The 25,448-nt window shown below is 42.6% G+C and overlaps 1 protein-coding gene across 5 annotated transcripts in view; it reads left to right on the top strand.

Annotated features, from left to right (window-relative positions):
* Positions 1 to 25,448, top strand: part of SEMA5A (semaphorin 5A) — a 659,545-nt gene that overhangs the window by 614,730 nt on the left and 19,367 nt on the right. For all 5 annotated transcript variants that reach the window (XM_084619687.1, XM_084619686.1, XM_084619685.1 and 2 more), the window contains 2 exons: positions 4,013 to 4,183; positions 11,600 to 11,755. In XM_084619687.1, coding sequence (XP_084475813.1) covers positions 4,013 to 4,183; positions 11,600 to 11,755 — 327 coding nt within the window. The remainder of the gene's footprint in view (positions 1 to 4,012; positions 4,184 to 11,599; positions 11,756 to 25,448) is intronic.

Genomic DNA, 25,448 nt, shown 5'->3' on the forward strand with positions numbered 1-25,448 from the left:
TGCTAAGCAACATTATAGAAAGATGAAAGCAACCACAGATTTCTATTTAGGTCCTGTAAAATCTCATACAGTAAACACCCACTCCTTTGATCTTATTTAACCATGATGATTCCTTTATCATCCCCTATTGTTAAGAAGAAAAAGTTTAGCCAGACATATGAAAAGGGGACTCGTCAGCTATTTTGGGGACTAGAGATTTATGATGGCAGACTAAATAGGTAAAAAAGACAGCACATATTATAATGGTGCCCTTTAGCACAACTACAATTAAGCCTCTGTCACATATTCTGTTATATTGTGTCCAATCTCCCGCCTCCTCTCCTAGGCTTATAACATACCTATAATAATTCTAGTTACAAAACAGAAATCTGTATGCAGTGTTGTTGTAGCCATGTTGGTCCCAGGATATTAGAGAGACAAGGTGGGTGAAGTAATGATGACTGATCAATCAGTCAGAATAGTCTCTTTTTGAGGAGCTACTGGAAAACAGGCAAGCTAGTAACATTTTGCAGAAATGGCTTACGTAGTACCGTAATATTTCAATGACTGTTTTTTATATAGTGCTTTGTTGGCTGTATGGTTTGTTGCTTTTCAAGGTAACTCAGTACAATAAGTGCACATTGTAAAACATTATAGAAAGGAAATTTTACATATGCTAATTACTTCTATTAAAGGCCCATTTGACTAGTAGCTGCAGGTATAAACTACTAAACTGCCTGCTTGAATAGCATGAGATGCTGAATATTCATTATATGTAAGATTGTCTGCGTAGCTGCACAGGCAGATATTGATACCCAAATAAAAAGATCCTCTAAACTCATTTTCCTGCCTCTACAGTTTTTCCATATCAATGAGTTCTGTTTGACTTGGCAAATATGTATGTGCTGTAACTTGCTTTCCAAGCAAAATGACCTGTCCTCAATATATTTAAAGTATTCTTCAATGTCACTACCTGGAAGATTTAAATATGAATATTTTTGATAAGTGCCTTACAGTACATATGTAATTTTTTTTAATGCGGAGCCATATCAATAAACTGAAGAAAAGGATTTTACACCTTTAAATACTCTTTGACTTCTTAGAACAGAAAGGTTCAAAAGGACTCATTAAGGAGTATTGTTTGAGAGGTACATAGATTTTTATATTCAGTGATGTCAATGAACCATAAATTAAGGTTTGCCAAAGAGTGCATTAAAATGAATGAACCATTAAAATAAATTGTGTAAGGCAATGGGAGTATTTACCTCTAATAAAGTGTGATATTCCCTATGCTTAGAGTGGGAAATATTGCAAATGCTATGGTAAATTTAACTACTGTGGATGATAAACATCCACTTTTTAAGGATACCTATAAAAGGAAATTCAGTTGGTGCCTGATTTTCAAAGTTAGGTGTGTGCAGTTGTGCACGTAACACCAATAAACCCTGGTCCTCGGCAGGTGGGATCAAACCTGGGAACCTCTGGAGCTAAATGCATGAGCCTCTACTGCATGAGCTAAAAGCCACATGGTTGTTAGCTAAGGCTGTAGAGCTGTAGAGCAGACTCATTAATCTCTTTCTAAGCAATCTTGGTGCCACTAGATGGGACAGAGCACCACACCCGGAAGGTGTGTGGGTTACATACAAATCTAAGTGTATGTGCCTAGTTTATGGACATAAGTCATGTATTTACACAAAGTTATGTCAAGTTATGTGCAGGCATAAATACCTGCTGTGCACATATACATTCAATATGTATTTACTAGGTATGTATCATTAGTGTATTTCGATGTAGCAGTTCTTATGTTCTGAAAATGTATTTAAAGCTACATTTGTTTTTCAGAAAAATGGGGACATATTTCAAGAAGTATTTGTAAATCTCTTTTATGCATCTTTTGAACCATGCTCTTGTTATGCATGTACAATCTGTCAGCCCAACAAGAATCCCTGCTGTAAAGCTGTCTGGGGACTGCATGAGACTGGTAGGCAGGGAAAACTAAAACTGTGTAAACAATTTTCAGAGTCAGAAAGGGAATACCCCAGTAAAATCATTAACTGGCAAATCTGCTTTGTTTATTATAGGCTTAACCTATTAGCGGTGTGTATTTTATTATGCATTTTTATAAAGATAAGCAGACGTGTTGGCAATACAAATTATTTTCTTAGGTAAATATTAAAAGAGAGGGTGATATCATTTTAAACTTAAAACCAGAAACCTAAATGTATCTATATGCATATTTCTGCTTAAAACAGAGATGGGCTAAATATCCATGCCACCTCCAATTTCCATGGTTTGGATATAATGGAATCCAGATCCAGACCAAACCTGCTTTGGTTTTTGAAACCGAAAACCCACACTCTCAGCCCATCTCTATGAAACCTCAACTTCAGACATTCTTTTGCAGTTGTGCTATAAAGAACATAAAGGCCATACTGGGTCAGACCAGTGGTCCATCTAACTAAGTATCCTGTCTTCCAACAGTAGCTGGAGCTGGTTGTTTCAGAGGGAATGAACAGAACAGGGCAATTTATTGAGTGATCCATCCCTTGTGATCCAGTCCCAGCTTCTGGCAGTCAGACATTAAGGGACACACAGAGCACTGGGTTGCATCCCTGATCATCTTGGCTAATAGTCATTGATGGACCTATCGTCCATGAACTTATCCTGTTCTTTTTAAAAACCCAAGTTCCACCAGTTGACTGCGCGTTGTGTGAAGTACTTCCTTATATTTGTATTAAAGCTGCTACCTATTAATAGCCTTGAGTGACTGCTGATTCTTGTGTTATGTGAACGGGTAAATAACACTTCCTTGTTCAGAGTTCAGGTGCTGACTCTGTGGGTGCTCCAAGGCTGGCGGACCCATGGGGAAAAAATTAGCAGGTGCTTAGTACCCACGGCAGCCAAGCTGTGTCCTTATTCACTTTCTCCACATCATTCACAATTTTATAGACCTCTATCATATCCCCCCTTAGTTGTCTCTTTCCCAAGCTGAACAGTCCCAGTCCTTTTAATCTTTCCTCATACGAAGCTGTTTCATACCCCCAATCATTTTTATTGCCATTCTCTGTACTCTGTCTCTCTCTCCCCCGCCTTCCCTCCCCCATTTTAGTGTCTTTTTTGAAATGGTGCAACCTACCCTTTGTTTTCTCTCTTTTAACTGGAGTGCCTGGGAATGCTTTCAGGATCATCGAATGATCCTTCGTTTAATTCAGTGACAAGCCTTTTGTTATCGTAATCACCCTGCCTCTGTTTATAAACAAACTCACTGCCCCAAGGGCAGAAGCTGTTAGCAGCACAGAACTCATCACATTCCACACTCAAACTCTGGCTCCTGGGTGCTGAGCTAACCGCTTGCACACATGAGCACGACTAGGGACAGCTGCCAGTGAGTGGGTGCCCGCTCCAATGGGCAGGGCTAGGGGTGGGGCTGTGAGTGGAACGGGCACGCCGGTGGAGCTACCAGTGCAGGGCACTGGCTCCTGGGAGTAGAGGCCCGACATGCTGCTGCTTTCTCAGGTAGAGCGCTGCAGCTTCGCAGATACCTATTTTTATCCACGGATATCTGCATCCGCGAACATAAATTTTGTATCCACACAGGGCTCTAGTTCCTTTCTCTTCCTTCCATTGGACAATACTTTTGTAAATCTCAGAATGCAAAGTAAGCTTCGTAGCCTGATCCCATTTGCCAGGTGGGGCGTAAAAATCTTCCATTGACTGTAGTAGACTTTGACTCATGCTCATGGAACACAAACAGGATAGCTTGATTTAAGTGGTTCAGCCATGCAGAGATTTAGGCCTGGTCTACACTGGGGGATTGACCTAAGATACGCAACTTCAGCTACGAGAATAGCAACTCCGCTTCCACCTCTCGTTGCAGTGGAGTACAGGAATCGACGGCAGAGCAATTGGGGATCGATTTATCGCGTCTACACTAGACGCGGTAAATCGATCCCTGATAGATCGATCTCTACCCGCTGATCTGGCGGATAGTGTAGACGTACCCTTAGAACAATGAGTTGTTATTTCTTTCCAGTTGATGGAAGTTGGTCTTGTTGGTCATCATGGTCAAAGTGCTCAGCAACTTGTGGAGGTGGACATTACATGAGGACCCGCTCATGCACAAACCCAGCCCCAGCCTATGGAGGGGACATCTGCCTTGGACTTCACACTGAAGAGGCACTTTGCAACACACAACCCTGTCCAGGTACAGCAAATCCATACAGTACTGCTTTGCTTTGAATATACCATAAAATAGGGCTGCTATCGCTCAACCTGTTCAGTAAAGTACATTTTGCTTTTATCAACCTATTAAACATCTAGGAACAAATTCTTTCTGTCCTCTGATACATGCACATCAGCTTACAATGAATTTGCTGTGATTGTACATCTAAGGGCAGAATTTGGCCCACAGGAGATAGCCCTAATGTCATGTTAAATGAATTTTTAAGAGGCTATCAGTTTAGTTTGCAGGTTTCAGGTCAATGCAATTTAAAATGGTGTAGTTCTGTACACAAAAGATTGATGCTTTGAGAGATTTTTAGCTATAACAGCACAACAAACACTTCAGTTGTAGTACTGGGTGTTGTAGGGCAAGCAGAAGTTTGGAGGCTCTAGATCCTCAGCTGATGTAACTCAATGTAATGCTGAAGACTTCAATGGAGTTGTATCAGTTCTCACCACCTGAGAACCTACCTAGCTCCTGATCTGAAAAAAAAGACGTTTTGATTTAAAAATTATACCTGAGCTCTTCTAAAGTAAGAAATGGGAACAAAGTTTAGTGCAATCTATTTTCACATTTACAAAAATGTTAACCCTTTAAAATGCTTTCCTAGATTGTAAGACCTTTGGGGCAGGAACTGCATCTTTGTACATACTTGTACATCACTTTGGGGCCTCTGAGCACTACTGTAATATCTATATGTAATCATCATGGAAGTGGACCATGATATTTTCTGTCATTTTGATTGTCTTGACCCTTGCCAAGTGGTCTTGTGAAATATTAAATCTTTGCAAAACAAGGAAAATAAAAGGACTAATAAAAGAATCAGAAGTAGAAAGTAAAAAGTAACATAAAAAGATAAGTCAAGGCACAGGAACCACTGGGAAAGCTTTTATGTCTTGCTGGTTTATAGGTTATTGTTAACACCTTCTGTTCTTGATTATTGGAAAAAAAGTAATGTCTGCTAGCAGCAATAATGCTCTGTTGCATTACCTGCTTGATTGAGGGGTTTATAAACTTATTTCTCATGGGATGAAGTCATGCACATGAGCATGCAAGACCCAAGAGTGTGAATTTATAGATGCTATTACCCAAACTACAATTACAAGTAATTTCCCTTTCTAAGTACTTCATGACTTGCCGTGGAATAAAATAGCACCTACTCTGTCAAAATTACAGCAAACTTTACTCTCCACCTTGGGTTTTAAAAAGTGAAAATAGAACTCTGTAATTGATTGGATTCCTCAAGAGGGATGGCTCATATATGTACTTAAAATTATCACAGCAGCCTCAGATCCTTAAGGCATTTTTAAAAGGTCAGAACTGTCATGTTTCTTGTGCTGTTTCCAGTATTATTATAGTGGTTTCTCTTACAGTGCAGCTATTGTTAATGGTCTGTTAGCATTTCCATTAGCAACCCCGGTTTTCAGGCAATTATAACTTGTGCTCTTTAGCTTATTATGACTTGATTGTTAATCTGTTTTTTTCCGACAAAAAGCATATATCATCTACATTAAAGCCCTTTTAATCATCAGAGTGACACAAGTCTCACATACCTCTTGCTTTGTCTAATATTCAAATCCAACTAAAAACCAACCTTATTTTAGATGAAAATTTGCAGTTTGTTTTCTTCTGTCTCCCCCTCACAAACAAATACGTCTTCTAACTAGCTGTGATTTAGTTTGAAAAGTAGCCATTACCATATGCAGTAGCTGCTTTTTCAGAGCTCTCTTTTACTGTTCTTATTACACATTATGGGCCAAAACTGTGATCTGGCTGCTGTAAACTGCTCCATGTGCACAGACCGCTGCATGCGTGCAGGGCCATATTGACTTTGAGGGGAACACCCACAGGCACAGGAGTATACCTATACTAATCAGTTTGCAGGACAGAGAGCCTGCATTTTTAAAACAAGTGTACAAATCTCAGATTTAAGAGGGAAAGGAATATAGTCATTTCAAACAGATCTTTGGTTGAAACTTGGCATCTGGAAATTACAAACCCAGGTGGAATTTTTAATACAAGAGAATAATGATGATAATTGTTCAAGTGGTGAACAAGAAAAAAAAAGGGCTCTTGCAATTTCAAACAGTTTTATTTTGCCAAAATTTAACAGAAAATTAAATTTTACATGCTGCTGATCCTCAGGAGGTGTTGAGGTTTTGTTTTGTTTTTTAAATGTCAGTTACAACTGGAAGTGACCAAGATATTTACACTTGAAAAACAATTACAGAATGGTTTATGCACAATAACTGTTTCTCAAACTGTCTTTTCAACTTTATATTCCTATCTTTTAATTTTAACTAAACAAAATCTTACTTCAATGAATGGAATGTCTATACCATTGATCAGTAATTCTCTATGTACGGCATATCACTGAATGTTATCTGGAGCAATGGTGTCTATAATTTGTAGTATTGCATACAATAATATTGGGTACTTAGAATAATGTATTTGTGGCAGCATCAAGAGAGAAACAACATGCTGTCCTTGGACCAGTCACTCACACACACAAATAATGGAAAAGAAAAATTGAATTTTTAGAAAGAAATGCACAGTTCTGTTGGAGAAGAATGTGGATAAACATTGATTCTTCTTCACTTAGTGTACAGATAGGTGCTCAACTTCAGGTGCACTTACACTACATGTTTTTGATCACAGATTTTTGGTAGCAGTGCCTGTTGGACCTGTGCATGTGCCCTCCATGTCCTCATGCCCCACACTGAGGCTATATAGGGCTATGAGATTGAACCGCCCTAAGTTCCTTCTCAATCACCTTCACCTGAGATGGCGCATTAGTGTGCCTTTCTACTCAGAACCATGAACGACTCTAATTAATTTTTCTTTCTTTCTTTTTCTGTTTGTTTTAGAGGGGTCAGTCTAAATTCCTTCCCCACTGGGGACTGGGAACTTTCTCCTCAGATCACCATTGTGCTGGGGTATTCCGTGGCTCACTGGGCTTCAAATGGTGCCTCTCTTTCCAGGAAGCTATGCCAGTTACTGACAAGCACTCCCCTTTGTATCTGCTGCCTGAGGGAGTTTCATTGTTCCCCCAAAGTGCTCCATTTGCTGTGCTTTTAAAGGCAGGGCTAGGAAGAATTGAGAGATAAGGCTCATTGTCTTGATGATGGAAGTCTCTCTCCATCCAGCCTCAGATCCAAGCCAGGATGCCCCCTGGACATTAGCATCAGAGTGAGTACGGTGCCTCTTCAATTTCAGCACATTCACCTGAATCTGCCCAAGGTAAAGCCTTGGAGAAGCCCCATGAAAATATAGCTCATTCTCCTCAGAAGGGGTCTACTTCAAAAAAGTCTCAGTGTCCTCCAAGTCAGTCCGTTTTGGAGACCCACACTGGATACTACTGAGGCTTCAGGCACTGTCAGTACCAACCTCATGCCCAGGGCTCCGGGCTCTTCTAAGAACAGGGCACCAAACATGCTTGAGTTCCGAGACCATCTGTGCTGAAGAAGCAGAACTTAGCAGCACAGGAATCTAAGCACTCCTCTTCTAAGAAGGTAGTGCCTACAATGCCCTTGGTACTATCTGTACCTATATTGACTTCCAAGACATCCTTAGTACCAGTAGCCATGCCTCTCCTATGATCTTGACATTTCCTAAGACATCCTCCTTGATACCAACTATATCTACCAAAAGAGTGCAGATGGAGCAGCTTATGTCCTTGGTAGTGACAGTGGAACATAGCCCCATACTTCAAACTTATCCAGTACTACAGGAATTCAGATATTCCAGAGATGTAATTTTTTCAGCTAAACCGGAGTATCCCCTGCTAGTGGGTACCGAAAGATTATCTGTACTAACACAAGCATGCTCATCAAGATTGGACCTTTCCCCAGTACCGTTTGACTCTCTGACATCTTTGGAGAGTGGTGGAGCTCCCCCGCTTGATAAAGATGTACTCTTGGCTGAGTTCCTTTCTCCTACCTTTGAGGAAAAAGAAGAGTTACATCAAAGACAAGCACATGCCCCCACAATCTGGTTCAAGCACAGTGATGCCACATCTCATGTCCTATGGACCCCTTCAGTTGCCATATCGCCAACAGTTTTGGGGGGGGCGCCTCTAATGTCTTGTGGAGGGCTACAGAAGAAGAAATTCTTCTACCCTGTCTATCCCTCCTCACCTTCCTCAGGTTCAAGTATCCTTCGAGGAGCAGGAGGCCAGAGCAGATAAGGAGGCTACCTCACAGACAAATATTTCTTTTTCTTCCCCAGATGAGATGGTTATGCCTCCCCCACCTTCTATAGCTGATGATGTATGAGATTTCCAGGGGTTAATTAAACATTATGTAGACTCTTTACAGATCCCCTTGAAGGAAGTCAAAGAATTGCTGCATAAACTCCTGAATATCCTTCAATGGACTCCTTCTGCCTATGTTGCCCTGCCCATCAATGAGGCACTACTGGATCCTGACAAGACCATGTGGCAGAGCCCAGCAATGATACCACCAACATATAAAAGAACCAATAAAAATATGTCCCAGCTAAGGACTCTGAATTTTTTTCCCACCCATCCTGCATCCAACTCCCTGATTGTGGAGGCAGTGAATGAATGTGACAAGAAACACCATACTAAAGCCACTCCATACAATAAGGATAAAAAATATCTTGATTATTTGGCCATAAGACCTGTTTCTTACCCGTTTCAATGGCCCAGTGTAGGCAGGTCTGGACTCAAAGCAACCCCAGATGGCCAGGTTTTAAGTTTACTTGCGATGAACAGCAGTGAGGTAACTCCATGTAGAGTGCCTACTTTCAAAACAGGAAGTAAAAGTCAAAGTTTGATGCTGTATGCTTAAGGTAATACACACGTATTATTTGCACTGGTGCTTCTTTCCAAGCATTCATGCCAAATAACTGTATGTGCCTGTAGCAGAAAGAGCTGTCATTCAGCACAGGTGAGAGTGTCCTCATCCATATACACATACCTGAATATACATGAATAATTTCACATTCAGATAACCAAGGTGAATACATTTTGTTGATCATTGGCCTAGCCTCCAATATAGAGCTTTTAGCCATATATGACCAAGGGAATTTGGTGGGTTTTATTCTAGAGGGAGTAATCAAAATTAGTATGCTTCCACCAGATTTACCCATGTTTTTTTGATATAACATAGCCAGCTCAGGATTGGGGATGTGCATAGGCTTCTGTTTAAGAGATCTGTATGCTTCTCAGCTAAGGTCAAGGATCTGGGCTAAAATTTTTAACCTTACAGAATGACTTTAAACTTGCAGCAGTGTGAGCACAGCCTTACATTTCTTTTGAATTTTACTTAATACCCTAAAATTATTTCCATCTCCCCCACCCCATTTATTTAAAACATAATTTTTAATTAGGGAGCAGATAAGCAACAATGCTATGTTATACACAGCACCCTGAACTAAGCTTTACAAAAATGCAGTCTGAAAACATTCACTATTAGATATTATAGCATACTTTTTAAAAGTGATTTAGGACTTTATTTTATTGTTTGAGATAGTAGAATGGTAATTTGTAAATATGAGTACTATATGCTAGAGTTATGCAGAATATTCACAGTAAAAGCTGAAACCACGTGAGACTCTTCTGGTTTCAGGTTTTTCATTTAAAAATCAGACTGCTTACTCCAAAAGATTCACAACCCTTTCAAATTACCCTACATTTATTTTGAATGAACTTGGGTCCACTTTGCAGTAGAATGAGGCTGCTTTATAGTTTTGCATTTGAAATCATGTGACATTTTTGAATCTGCCTGGTTTTGCCACAAAACTAGGTGAAATTTGATAGTGAGATCTAAGTTTTGCTTTGGGTTATTGGATTGATTTAACTCAAACCAGAAACACAAGCATAACTTAGTTGTTGAATAAGAGTATCTGTTTCCACGAACTCCTGGAAAGTGAAACAAATGATTTTTACAGCCCTCTATCTACTACTGTACACCAACCCTAGAAAAGTGCCTTGAAGACAGGACTTACTCATGTACTGTAAGAAAGACGTTAGATGAGTAAACACACAGTATCTAATATGGATCAGATAAATTCACTTCATTTAAGAGCAATATCCTGAGATCACACAGAGATAGCATGGTGTGAAAATAAAAATCCATTAAATAAAATTAGATAGACAGAAGAACAAAGCTAAAAAAGAAACAGAGGCTGACAATGATCCAAACCTGATACAGAGAAGGAACCTGGAGATCTGATCTGAGATATAGAAGAGTGCCTTACGATTTCAGAAGTGAAGAACAAGGCCAGAGTAACAAGAAGGTGGCTGGTTTTTTTTTAATTTAAACCAACATCTTGCATCAAACCTGGAACCAGGGCCGTCCTTATCCATATGCAAACTACGCAGCTGCATAGGGCACCAGGAAATTTGTGTGCTGCTCCAATGGCCAGCCCAATCCCCCGTCCGGCTGAGCTGGCCAGGAAAGCTGCCCCACTCCGCCCCGCCTCTTCCCCAAAGCCTCCGCCCCAACTCTTCCCACCCCTGCTCTGCCCCTTCCCCTAAGCTACGTCCTGGGGGCTGCAGCAGGGGTCGGGCGCACGCCGCACTCACCAGGCAGCGGGAAGTGGAGCAACCCGGCCCCAGCTTGCTCTGCTGTGCCAGCTTCCAGCTGCGTCGCCGGTGGGTTCTGGGAGGCAGTTCCCCCTACCCCCAAGTCTGGGCACCAGGAGAGCAGAGTGGAGCGGGTTGGGGTCATGTCACTCCACTTCCCACCGCACTGTGAGTGCAGGGTCGGGCGTGCCCTGCAATCACTGGGCGCTAGGAAGTGGAACAACCCATCCCCAACCCGCTCCACTCCACTGGCTCATGCTGTGGGATGGTTTCCCTCCTGCCCGCCAAGCCTGCTCCTGCCCCCCCCACCCACAGATCTTGGGCTCAGTCCCTGGTGGAGGCCTAGGGTCAGCCCCTCCCCCCTCTCAGGGGGGCTGCATAGGGCACCACAATGTCTAGGGACAGCCCTGCCTGGAAAACATTTCTATAGGTCTATGTTGCTACTGGTCAGTTACCTAAATTAACAAACTGGCATTGTCTGCCTTGAAGGCCTGTGATAAACTTAAGGCAACATAGTTAGACTTTTTATTGCACACAAGTACAGTGGGGGGAAATGCAATATTGCTGTGATGAACGTAACATCCTGTAGAACATTTACAATACTGAACTGTCAATTTCAGAGGGAAGGTTGCATTTTTTGTGGTCTTCGCCATATATGGGACAAATGATCAGCTGATGTGAATTGACATAGCTTCACTGAAGTTAATGGAACTATGCCAGTTTACATGAGCTGAAGATCTGGCATGTATCCTGTCCTTATTTATAGCAAGACATTTAATTTTTCACTCTGATGTGGTTCATTTGCACAACTTATTTCCAATATTTCCCTCTCCTTATAACTAATACAGACAACTGGTCCGACTGGTCTGAGTGGTCTGATTGTGATTCATCTGGAGTCCAGTTCCGTGTTCGTCAGTGTATCATTTTATTTCCAGTGGGCAACCAGTGTTCTGGGAACACCACTGAGAGTCAAGCTTGTATTTTCGATTCTAACTTCATACCAGGTAAGATCATTTACTTTTAAAGAATAAGTGAAATCACTCACAACAACTCTGCTGCACAGTGCAGAAGGGAGCCAAATCACAGAAGCTATGGAAACTGCCTTGGAGGAGCTGTCCAGATGCAAAAGACAGCTGTGCAGGATGCTTCTCATTCCACCACTTCTTTACTATATTTGAGAGTAATGTAGCCGTCCCAAACTCATTTCAGTAAACTTCACTATACTGTGTTCCCATTCGTGTCTTACTGACCTGATCATGTCCCTTTCAAAGTGGTTTCAGATTTTACAAGAATACTGCTGTTCTTGCAGCACAATAGGCATGGCCAGCCCCAGGCATATGCAAAGTGTCCCACCAGACAAAGCCTCTTGCTTTTATGCTGCCCGCTTTTTTGGAAATTGTTTCCCAGAATGCACGCCTGGCACCTTCTAACTTGAAAGATGGATTGTGATGGACCAAATTATAGGGCTATCAGCCTCACATCAATCCCAGACAAGATAATGGAGCAGTTGATACAGAACTTGATGATCAAGAATTAAAGGAGAGTAATATAATTAATGCCAAACAACATGGGTTTATGGAAAATAGATCCTGTCAAACTTAATTGATATTTTTAATGAAATTACAAATGTGGTTGATAAAGGTGTCAAGATTCCTTCACCACTCTGAACTCTAGCGTACAGATGTGGGGACCTGCATGAAAACCTCCTAAGCTTACTTTTACCAGCTTAGGTTAAAACTTCCCCAAGGTACAAACTATTTTACCTTTTGCCCTTGGACTTTATCGCTGCCACCACCAAACGTCTAACAGGTATATAACTGGGAAAGAGCCCATTTGGAAACATCTTTTCCCCCCAAATTCTCCCAACGCTTACACCCCCTTTCCTGGGGAAGGCTTGATAGCAATTTGCAATTTCCTCACCAATTTGCATAGGTGACCACAGACCCAAACCCTTGGATCTTAAGAACAATGAAAAAGCAATCAGATTCTTAAAAGAAGAATTTTAATAGAAGAAAAAGTAAAAAGAATCATCTCTGTAAAATCAGGATGGTAAATACCTTACAGGGTAATCAGATTCAAAACATAGAGAATCCCTCTAGGCAAAACCTTAAGTCACAAAAAGACACAAAACCAGGAATCTGCATTCCATTCAGCACAGCTTATTTTCTCAGCCATTTAAAGAAATCAGAATCTAACGCATCTCTAGCTAAATTACTTACTAAGTTCTAAGACTCCATTCCTGTTCTGTCCCCAGGAAAAGCATCACACAGACAGAGAGAGAGAGGCTTTGTTTCTCCCTCCCCCCAGCTTTTGAAAGTATCTTGTCTCCTCATTGGTCATTTTGGTCAGGTGCCAGCGAGGTTATTCTAGCTTCTTAACCCTTTACAGGTGAAAGGGTTTTTCCTGTGGCCAGGAGGGATTTTAAAGGTGTTTAGCCTTCCCTTTATATTGCTGACACCCCCCCCCCCCCCAAATCACAGATAGGGTGAAACGCTGGCTGGGATTTCTTTCTGGAGCTCTAGGCAAAAACAGAGTTAATAAGACACATGCACCTCTAAATATACTACCAAGTATATAAAGACTAACAATATTTTCCACATCTCAAGGACGATTTGAACCAGTTGATTCTGGGAAACTTTCACGGGAGAGTGCATCAGCCACTTTGTTAGAAGCTCCTGAGATGTGTTGGATGTTGAAATCAAAATCTTGGAGAGCTAAACTCCACCAAATAAGTTTTTTGTTATTTCCCATGGCGGTATGAAGTTACTGTAGCGCAGCATGGTCAGTTTGCAGCTGGAAACGCCATCCCCAAACAAATGGGCATAGCTTTTCCAGAGCATAGACAATGGCGTAACATTCTTTTTCACTGACTGACCAGTTGCTTTCCCTCTCAGACAGCTTCTTGCTGAGAAACACTACAGGATGGAATTCTTGATCCGGTCCTTCCTGCATTAAAACTGCTCGCACACCACACTCAGACACATCTGTGGTAACTAGGAATGGTTTGTCAAAGTCTGGGGCCCTTAGCACAGGGTCAGACATGAGTGTCGCTTTAAGCTGGTTAAAGGCCTTCTGAAACTCTTCAGTCCACTGGACGGCATTGGGCTGTTTCTTTTTGGTTAGGTCTGTCAGTGGGGCGGTGATTTGGCTGTATTGCAGTACAAATCGTCTGTAATAACCGGCCAAGCCTAAGAAGGATTGAACCTGTTTCTTTGAGTTGGGGACAGGGCACTTTTGGATAGCATCCACTTTGGCCTGTAGGGGGTTGATAGTTCCTTGACCCACCTGGTGTCCAAGGTAAGTCACTCTGTTTAGGCCTATTTGACACTTCTTAGCCTTAACAGTTAGTCCTGCCTCCCTCATGCGCTCAAAGACTTTTTGTAGATGTTCCAGGTGTTCTGCCCAGGAATCCGAAAATATGGCCACATCGTCAAGGTAGGCGACTGCATATTCTCCTAATCCCGCTAGGAGTTCGTCTACAAGTCTTTGGAAGGTGGCGGGTGCATTCCTCAGCCTGAAAGGGAGTACATTAAATTCATAAAGCCTGACCTGTGTGGTGAAGGCTGACTTTTCCTTGGCAGATTCATCTAGTGGTACCTGCCAGTACCCCTTGGTTAAGTCCAAGGTAGAGATGAACTGGGCCCATCCCAGTTTCTCTAATAGTTCTTCTGTGCGTGGCATTGGATAGTTGTCTCGGCGAGTTACAGCATTTAGCTTATGGTAGTCCACGCAAAAACGTATCTCCCCATCTGGTTTGGGAACTAGAACCACTGGAGATGCCCATGCACTACCAGAGGGCCAGATTACACCCATCTGTAACATATCCTGGATCTCCCGTTCTATAGCAGTTTTAGCTTGAGGAGACAACTGGTAAAGTTGGACTTTAATTGGGTGAGCATTACCTGTGTCAATGGAGTGGTATGCCCGTTCAGTCAGTCCTGGGGTGGCTGAGAACGTCGGCATGTAGCTAGTGCACATCTCCTGGATCTGCTGTCACTGCATACGCCCAAGGGTCATGGAGAGGTTCACCTCTTCCATGCCACCAGCACTTTTCCCTTCGTAGTATACACTTTCAGGCTACTCAGCGTCATCTCCTCCCTGGGCTGTAAACTGACAAACCTTTAATTCTCTGGAATAAAAGGGCTTTCGGTTTGAGGTGGGGAATGCTATGAGATAATTAACAGCTCCCAGGTGCTCCTGGACCGTGAATGGCCCTTCCCACAACGCTTCCATTTTATGGGCCTGGAGCGCCTTTAAGACCATGACCTGGTCCCCTACTTCGAAGGAACGCTCTCTGGCATGTTTATCATACCAGGCTTTTTGCTCTTTTTGATCATCCTGTAGGTTTTCTTTAGCAAGGGCTAGAAAGGTTCAGAGGGTGTTTTGTAGGTTGGTTACAAAGTCCAGAATGTTAGTTCCTGGAGAAGGTGTAAACCCCACCCATTGCCGTTTCACCAACTGTAATAGCCTCTTAACCTTGTGGCCATTTCAAGTTCAAATGGTGAGAACCCTAAACTGGGATGTGGTACAGCTCTGTAGGCAAAGAGCAACTGCTGCAACACTAGGTCCCAATCATTGGAGTGCTCATTTACAAATTTACATATCATGGCCCTCAAAGTTCCATTAATTTTCTCCACCAGGCCATTTGTTTGATGATGGTAAGGGGTGGCAACCAAGTGATTCACCCCATGAGCTTCCCAAAGGCTTTCCATAGTTCCTGCCAGGAAATTAGTCCCTGCATCTGTGAAGATGTCCGAGGGCCAACCTACCCTGGCAAAAATGTCTGCTAGTGCCTGGCACACACTTTTAGCCCTGGTGTTGCTTAGAGCTACTGCTTCCGGCCATCGGGTGGCAAAATCCATGAAAGTCAGTATGTACTGCTTTCCTCTGGGTGTCTTTTTCGGAAAAGGACCCAGAATATCCACAGCTACTCGCTGAAATGGAACTTCAATGATGGGGAGTGGCTGGAGAGGGGCTTTGACCTGGTTTTGGGGTTTTCCCACTCTTTGGCACACCTCACAAGACTGGACATAGGTAGAAACATCCTTGCCCATTCCCTCCCAGTGGAATGACCTCCCCAAATGGTCTTTGGTCCTGTTCACCTCAGCATGGCCACTAGGACGATCATGGGCTAAGCTCAAGAGCTTGGCCCAGTACTTAGTTGGAACTAACAACTGTCTCTGAGGATGCCAATCTTCCTGGTGTCCACCAGAAAGAGTTTCCTTGTATAAAAGTCCTCTTTCTACAACAAACCTGGATCGATTAGAAGAGCTGAGAGGTGGTGGGTTGCTCCGTGCCACCGTCCAAGCTCTGTGGATGCTTTCATCTGCTTCCTGTTCGGTCTGGAACTGTTCCCTTGATGCTGGAGACATCAGTTCCTCATTGGATTGTGGACCTATGCTTGGTCCCTCTGGAAGCGATGTAGGAAGCGATGTAGGGGATGGGGCTGTTTCCGTTGACTGTGAACTGCTCTCCGCTGGTGCACTATATTGGGGTTCAGGCTCCGGCTGAGCCTCTTGTGTAGGGTTATCAGCTGCTGCCAGTTCAGGTTTGCTGGGGCCCTCTGGTGTTGGGGTTGCAAGTACTGGGTTCAGTGCTGGCAATGGGTCTGGTGCTGGTTGTTCCGCCGGTTCTGGGACTGGCTCTGTCTGGGTCTCTGGGACTGGATCCACTACTGCTGTTGCAGACATTGGCCTGGGGTCTGGATCCATCACCTCTGACTGGGTCCTGGTAGAAGTTTTCGGAACAGAGCTAGGCATGACGGCAGGTTTAGCCTGGCTGCAGGTGATCATTCCCACCCTCTTGGTTAGCTTCACAGGATTGGCCAAGTCTTCCCCCAACAGCATGGGGATGGGATAATCATCATAGACTGCAAAAGTCCATGTTCCTGACCAGCCCTTGTACTGGACAGGCAACTTGGCTGTAGGCAAATTGAAAGAGTTGGACTTGAAGGATTGAATTGTCACGTGGATCTCTGGGTTGATTAAATTGGGGTCCACTAAGGAAGCATGGATAGCTGACACTTGTGCTCCGGTGTCCCTCCACGCGGTGACCTTCTTCCCGCCCACACTCACCGTTTCCCTCCACTCCAAGGGTATCTGGGAGATATCTGGGACTGAGGACCTCTGGTGTGATTCTGGTGCAATGAACTGTAATCTGTTGGGGTTCTTGGGGCAGTTGGCCTTTACATGCCCTGGCTCGTTACACTGAAAACATCGTCCTGCTAACGGGTCACTGGGGCGAGGTGGGTTGTTGGAGAACGGTGTGGCGGGACGATAAAGTGGCTGGAGGGTTCCTTGGGGGGTAGGTGGGGCCTTGGGCTCTCCCTGGTAGTAGGGTGTGGTCTGAGGTTGTCCCTTCTGGTATCCGCTCCCACTGCGACCAGTTTTTTTTTTCTCTGCCATCTCCACCCATTTGGCTCCAGTCTCCCCTGCCTCGATTACAGTTTTGGGCTTCCCATCTAGGATGTACCTTTCTATTTCCTCAGGAACACCCTCTAAGAATTGTTCCATTTGCATTAGGAAGGGCAAATTTACTGGAGATTCAACACTTGCTCCTGATATCCAGGCATCCCAATGTTTCACAATGTGGTAGGCATGTCGGGTAAATGACACGTCTGGTTTCCACCTTAGGGCTCTGAACCTCCGACGAGAATGTTATCCCCATTCTGACTCTCACCTTGTATTTAAATAGTTCATATTTGTTCATGTGTTCTTTAGGCATTTCAGCTGCCACCTCAGCTAACGGTCCACTGAGCTGCGGCCTCAGCTCTACCACGTATTGGTCGGTAGAGATGCTGTACCCAAGGCAGGCCCTTTCGAAGTTTTCTAAGAAGGCCTCAGTATCATCGCCTGCCTTGTAGGTGGGGAACTTTCTGGGATCGGAAGTGGTACCTGGAGAAGGATTGCTAGGGTTTGTTGGTATATTCTGCTGAGCCTTTGCCTTCTCCATCTCCAGTGCATGCTTCCTCTCTTTTTCCTTGTCCTCCAGTTCTTTGGCCCTTGCCTCCATAGCTCTCCTGTGGGCAGCCTCTTGGTTCTTTTCTGCCTCTTTCGCTGCCTCCATTTCTTTGTCCTTTGCCTCCATTTCTCTCCTGTGGGCAGTTTCTAGGGCTTTTTCTGCCTCTTTTTCTGCCTCCAGTCTGGCTAACTCCAATTTGTCTTGTGTCTTGGTTTCTGTCATCTTTGCCTCTCTGTTTTTAACTAACTTTACACCCAAGAGTTAGAAAACAAACAAACAAACAAAAAAAACTTGGCTGGTAAAATTTTGCTGTGCTGTAATATGATACCTACATTCTCTGATAGTGATTGTCAGCCTACAGAAAAATCCTAAAAACAAAACAAAACAAAAACCTAACACCTTTGTCTCCAGGCAAATAGGCAGAAAACGCCTCCTGTTGCTCTTAGGTAAAAAAAATCTTCTTCAGATCTGTGAAGACTGGTGAATTTCCCTGCAGGAGGTTAACTACCCTGCCTTTAGGTAGAGAAAACTCCAGCTCACAAAAGACAATTCACTTTTTTCTCTGCTCTGCCCCAAAGCAGAGGGGGGAAAAAAAAAAACTCTAACTCCTTTCAGCCGAAAACCTGCTTTCCAGCAGCCCAAAGAAAAAAAAATTCCTTTTCAAATCTGTGCTTCTGGTTCAAAAAATCTCAAATTGATCTCAAAATGATTTCAAGTTAATCCCACCACTCTGCTACCATGTCAAGGTTCCTTCCCTACTCTGAACTCTAGGGTACAGATGTGGGGACCTGCATGAAAACCTCCTAAGCTTACTTTTACCAGCTTAGGTTAAAACTTCCCCAAGGTACAAACTATTTTACCTTTTGCCCTTGGACTTTATCGCTGCCACCACCAAATGTCTAACAGGTATATAACTGGGAAAGAGCCCATATGGAAACATCTTTCCCCCCCAAATTCTCCCAACGCTTACACCCCCTTTCCTGGGGAAGGCTTGATAAAAATCCTCACCAATTTGCATAGGTGACCACAGACCCAAACCCTTGGATCTTAAGAACAATGAAAAAGCAATCAGATTCTTAAAAGAAGAATTTTAATAGAAGAAAAAGTAAAAAGAATCACCTCTGTAAAATCAAGGATGGTAAATACCTTACAGGGTAATTAGATTCAAAACATAGAGAATCCCTCTAGGCAAAACCTTAAGTCACAAAAAGACACAAAACCAGGAATCTGCATTCCATTCAGCACAGCTTATTTTCTCAGCCATTTAAAGAAATCAGAATCTAACGCATCTCTAGCTAAATTACTTACTAAGTTCTAAGACTCCATTCCTGTTCTGACCCTGGCAAAAGTATCACACAGACAGAGAGAGAGAGGCTTTGCTTCTCCCTCCCCCCAGCTTTTGAAAGTATCTTGTCTCCTCATTGGTCATTTTGGTCAGGTGCCAGCGAGGTTATTTTAGCTTCTTAACGCTTTACAGGTGAAAGGGTTTTTTCTCTGGCCAGGAGGGATTTTAAAGGTGTTTACCCTTCCCTTTATATTTATGACAAAAGGTAATAGTGTTGATGTAATATACTTAGACTTCTGTATGATATTTGACTTAGTACTGCACTGTTTGATTAAAAAACTAGAACAATCCAAAATTAATATTGCATAAATTAAATTTATCGGGTGATCTGGAAGAAAGCATAAAATCATCACTGATAAAGTTTGCAGATGACAAAAAGATTAAGGAAGAGGTAAATAATGAAGAGGATAGGTTACTGATACAAAGTGACCTGGATTGCTTGGTAAAATAGGCAAATGTAAAATTATACATGTAGGAACAAAGAACATAGGTCATTTATATAAGATTTGGGATAGTATCCTGGGAAGCAGTGACTCTGAAAAAGATTTGGGGGTTGTAGTGAATAATTAGCTGAACATGAGCTCCCAGTGCGACGTTGTGGTCATAAAATGCCTAAACAGGGGAATCTCAGGTAGGAGTAGGAAGGTTATATTACCCCTGTATTTGGCATGGGCGCAAACCACTGCTGGAATACCGTGTCCAGTTCTGGTGTCCACAATTCAAGAAGGTTGTTGATGAACTGGTGAGGGTTTGGAGAATAACCACAAGAATGATTAAAGATAGGAAAATATGCCTCAAAGAGCTCAGTGTGTATAGCTTAACAAGGAGAAGATAAGGGTGACTTGATCCAATCTATACATACCTGCAAGTGGAACAAAAAAAAATCATAGCATTTCAATCTAGCAGAAAAAGTTATGACAAGTTCCAACAGCTGGAAATTGAAACCAGATAAATTCAGACAGGAAGTAATTTTTTAACAGGGAAGGTAATTATCCATTAGAACAATTTACTGTGGGCTGTGATGGATTCTCCATTTGATGGGAATTTTAAAATCAAGATTGGATGTTTTTTCTAAAATTACTTCTCTAGTTCAAACGGGAATTAATTCAGGGAATTTCTATGTGTTATGCAGGAGGTCAGCTTAGATGATCCCAGTGATCCCTTCTGGCCTTAAAATCTATGAATCTATGAAACTCTACAAATAGCAGAAATGTACCATGTCCCTGTGCATGCTTAACATAGTAAGTAACAACAGTGTCACAAACTGAAGAAAACCTTCTGAACCATCCTGGTCAACAACCCTGACAACCTTCACCAGATGATAAAGCTTCCTTATATACTCAGTGAACAATGTTACCAAATTTTACACAGGTTTGTTCACCACGTGTTCACACCTCCCTGGTATTGCTCCTACCAGACTAATATGAAAAAGGAGCATATTCAAGGAGGGTGGATGTTGCCTTGATGGACATCCTGGCCTTCTTAAACTCTTATGTAAAATTCCTGTGGTATTTAATAAGGGTGAAATCAATGGGATTCTGTAGAAATTAAATATAAGTCTATACATATTATTCTGCAAACCCGAGAGAATTTAATAGGAAGCTAGGTCTTAAAATTCTTAAAATAAGCTTTAGGGTGAGATTCACTAGAGACCTGCTCCTGCTCTCATTTAAGTTAATGAGAAAACTCCAGTTGACTATAATGGAGCAGGATCAGACCTCAGGTGCAGGAAAGAATAGGTGACAGGGTTGGTTTTAAGCCATCTTTACCCCTTCCAAATTCTGAGCTATAGGACTGCTTTAAGTTTCAGAATGTTATTGTTCTCTGGTAAATTCTATGAGCACTATGGCTTGGTCTACATTACCAACTTATGTCTGTAAGGTCGCTATCTTAAAACAAAAAAACTTCAAATCCAGACTCCAGCGAGAAACTGCTGAATTGGAATTCATTTGCAAATTGGATACTATTAATTTAGGCTTAAATAGAGACTTGGAGTGGCTAAGTCATTATGCAAGGTAGCCTGTTTCCTCTTGTTTTTTCCTACCCCCCACCCCCAGATGTTCTGGTTTAACTTGGATTTTAACTTGAAGAGTGGTCAGTTTGGATGAGCTATTACCAGCAGGAGAGTGAGTTTCTGTGTGTATGGGGGTGGGGGGATGTGAGAACCTGGATTTATGCAGGAAATAGCCCAACTTGATTGTCATGCACATTGTGTAAAGAGTTGTCACTTTGGATGGGCTATCACCAGCAGGAGAGTGAATTTGTGTGGGGGGGTGGAGGGTGAGAAAACCTGGATTTGTGCTGGAAATCACTTTAGATAAGCTATTACCAGCAGGACAGTGGGGTGGGAATAGGTATTGTTTCATATTCTCTGTGTATATATAAAGCCTGCTGCAGTTTCCACGATATGCATCTGAGGAAGTGAGCTGTAGCTCACGAAAGCTTATGCTCTAATAAATTGGTTAGTCTCTAAGGTGCCACAAGTCCTCCTTTTCTTTTTGCGAATACAGACTAACACGGCTGCTACTCTGAAACCTGTCTGTATAACTGCGTCGCTCAGGGGCGTGGCTTTTCCACACCTCTGATTGACATAGTTATACCAACATACTCCCAGTGTGGACAGTTCTGTGTCAATGGGAGAGTTTCTCCCGTTGATATAGCTACCGCCCCTCGGGGAGGTGGAATAACTATGCTGAGAGGATAATCTCTCCCATCGGTGTAAGTAGTGTCTTCACTAAGTACTACAGCGGTGCACTAAGTATGGACAAGTCCTATGCTGTAAGGGAAATTGGTGAACAGCAGTCTTTAAATAAAAATCATATTACTTAACTTCCTAAACATTAACGTATTCCTCCTCCAGAATTAGGGGTGAGGTGTCTACTCACCTATTCACCTTACACCTCATCAGCTAATAAACTACGCAATTGAGAACGATGTATAAAAACGGGGCATTTCACACATGTATCAGATTTCCCCAAGTCCCTTCCCTGTCCATCCCTTTTGTTTTTGACAGCTTTGTGGATGTTATATGGTTTAATAAGACAATATGCCATTAACCCAGTCTTGAAAAACTGTCATGAAAATTTATGAGTTTGAGCATAAAATTTACTCACGTCTCCTTTACTGTGGTGATTTGATGATGATGACAAATTAATGATACTTTTTTAGTCAGAAAATAACTCATCTCAAGAAAAGGATCGAGTAGAATTTTGCCAGGCTTTTTAACCAAATAGTCTTGTACTTCACAGGCACTGGAGGCTTCCCCGCCTTTATATCTGGACACATAGGGCCAGATCTTCTGATGCTGTAAATATGCATAATTCCATTGATTTTAATGGAGATGTGCTGATTTACACCAGCTGGGGATTTGGCTATTCAGTATAATATTCTACATATTCTTTTCATTCTCCTTAGCTGAACGTCTGCATTGCTTTCTGTATTCATTGCCTGAGAGATCTGATTTGTTTTTTTATTTTTCAGAACTTTGGAGATATTCATCTAATTTGAATGACCCTCATGTGTAAAACAGACAACCATATACTATAGCAGTTGCTATGGAAATCATTTCATGCCATGCATTACTATTAAGTTAATAACTGGTCACAACATTAAATGTGTTTAGCTGTGCCTCAGGTCTTTAACTCCCACATGACTGCTAAATACCTGATAAGATAATAATATCATGTGTCATTCTTCAACATTTCTTCAGATTTGCAACTGTATTATGTTTCTTATCACTGCTGTCTCTTAAATCCCCAAAACAGTGTGGGTGGCAACACTGTATTGCTATTAAAAATCATCTTTCCCTCTGTGCACATAAAAAAACAGTAGTCTGCCCACAGACAAAATAATGGCACCTTCCTCTGTAACGTGAAATAGAGTTATGTTTGCTCAGAACAGCAACCTTTTTCCCTGTGACTGAAAATACATGCAGTGCAGAAGCACGATGAGATCAATACATTTAAATGATGTTGGTTTGTGTAACTGTTGTGCAGTGAATAGGAATACATTTGAAGCCAGTAACATTTTTATTTCTCATCCAAAACAAATGAAAAAATCTCAGTGTGAAAAAAGGAGGATACTGGGAACTCCCACATCGTATTTGTTCATCTTCCTCATGGCTTTAAAACAAGATTTAGTAAGACTGAAATACTATTAGTATCCCAGTTACTAGAATTGAAAATGCACATGGCATTTTGGACCACTCATTTTTTAAAAAAATATGGAGTGAGGAATGTTTGATTAATAATAAAATATTTTATTACAGTATTGAAACCACCTCCTCTCTGGCCTTCCCAATTCCCATCCCCCACCCCTTCAGTCCATCCAGAATGCAGCAGCTAACCTCATCTTCCTGCCCCATCCCTTAGACCGGAGGTTCTCAACCTTTTTCTTTCTGAAGACCACCCACAACGTGCTATAAAAAAACTACACAGCCCACCTGTGCCACCACAACTGTTCTTGTGCATGTATAGCCAGGGCTGGTGTTAAGAGGTAGAAGCAGGGCAATTGCCCGGGGCCCCACAAAGCTAACTTCAGCCCTGGGTGGTAGGGCTCGGGGCCCTGCAATATTCCTTGCAGTTCTGTGTGGCAGGACTTTGGCTTTCTGCCCAGGGCCCTAATGAGTCTAATGCCAACCATGCTTGGCCAAGCTCCCCGTGAAACCTGCCCGTGGCCCCCCCGGTTGAGAACCACTGCCTTAGACCACATAATTCTCTGTTTTTGAATGCTCCAGTTCCCTCCCTGTCACCCACTAAATCAAGTTTGATTCCTGTCCTTGCTTTCAAAGATCTACCCCCAACAACTGCATATCCTCTCTATTCAAACCACCTCTCCCCTTTACTCAGTTATGCCAGTCTCCCCCCATCCCTTTTTTCCCTCCTCTCATGCCTTAGTTTAGACCTTCTTTCACACCATCCCATGTGCCTGGATTGAGGTCTCTCTTCCAGTGTGTGAGGTTCCCTCCCCCTTATCATTCAGCTCCCTCCTGAAAAGCTGCTTCTGTGATGCCCACAAAGGCTAATCCATAGCAGCATCACACTATTGCCATCCCAGCCTGTTTTTATCTTCCTGTCTTTTGGTTTGTAAACTGCTTTGGGGCAGGGATTATCTTTGCCTTATCCAGGCAAATTGCACTGTCAGCACATAACCAACAAAAATAATATTTTGTCTGGACTGGTAATTTCATCTTTGAAATGTGCCAAGGTTCATTTCACATCTGAATGAAGATAATGCAGAAATGGTCTGAGGCATGTAAGATATGCAAAGTTCAAGATCTCTGTTCCACATCTACTAGTAAAGTATGTACTTCAGCATAAAATGGAACTGGACATAGAATCAGTTTTAAAGCCAATTCTAGGAGTTGCATCCGATGAAGTGAGCTGTAGCTCACGAAAGCTTATGCTCAAATAAATTGGCTAGTCTCTAAGGTGCCACAAGTACTCCTTTTCTTTTTGCGAATACAGACTAACACGGCTGTTACTCTGAATTCTAGGAGTGTTGCCCGTGATTCTTTTCTCTATCTCCAGCAATCTTTTCTTGTTGTTAATATAACCCCCCCACACACACCTCAAATAACTCTAAATACCTACCAAAACAATATTGGGGTCTGGGGTCTGCTTAATTGGCTCTCTAAAACCACAAAAGTGTATATTTTGTCTCTGTTCTTGTAGAAATTCTTCAAGAGTTGGCACATGTCCATTCCACTGTAGGTGTGTGCACATCAATGCACACTTGGAAATTTTCCCCTCAGCGATACCTGTCAGGTTGGCATATGCATCTTCTACTACCTCACACTGCTGCACAGTGTTATAAAGGGGCCCCTCAGTTAACTTCTTACCACTCATAATGGTTGATGGAACATGCGTGTTCAAGCCCTGTCACCTCTGTAATAAGTCGACGACACAGAGTGACCCACACCCTAGTTGTCTGAAGTGCCTTGGAGAATCACACATTAGTGCTCTGTTTTTGTAGGGTTTTTAAGCTTCTGTCCAAAAAAGACAGAGTGGCCCGGCTCAAGTTTCTACTAATGGAAGCAGTGCTACATTTGCCCTCAGAGCCTGCCCATTCAGAGTGGGGACGAACCACTTCCACATCTGTTGGGAGCTCTCCCCCACCATTGGCTGAGCCAAGAGACCTATCTCTGTCTCCAGTACCTACAAAGAGACACCGCAAGTCAGCCAGGGATTCGGTACCTGAGAGTTCAAGATCGTTGGCACTGAAGTGAGAGTGGAGACAAAGGCAGTGGAGTGCACTTGAAGAAGAGGCTCTTCCTAAGACAGTCCTCCGATCAAGAGGGTTCATCAACTCCAGAGCCTAGGCCAGGCCCATCAAGACTGACCCCTGAAGTGACTGCTTCTGCTTCATCACTCACAGTACATTAGAGTCAGGAG

Source organism: Lepidochelys olivacea (assembly GCF_965140295.1).
Source record: "Lepidochelys olivacea isolate rLepOli2 genome assembly, chromosome: 2".
Lineage (NCBI taxonomy): Eukaryota > Metazoa > Chordata > Testudines > Cheloniidae > Lepidochelys > Lepidochelys olivacea.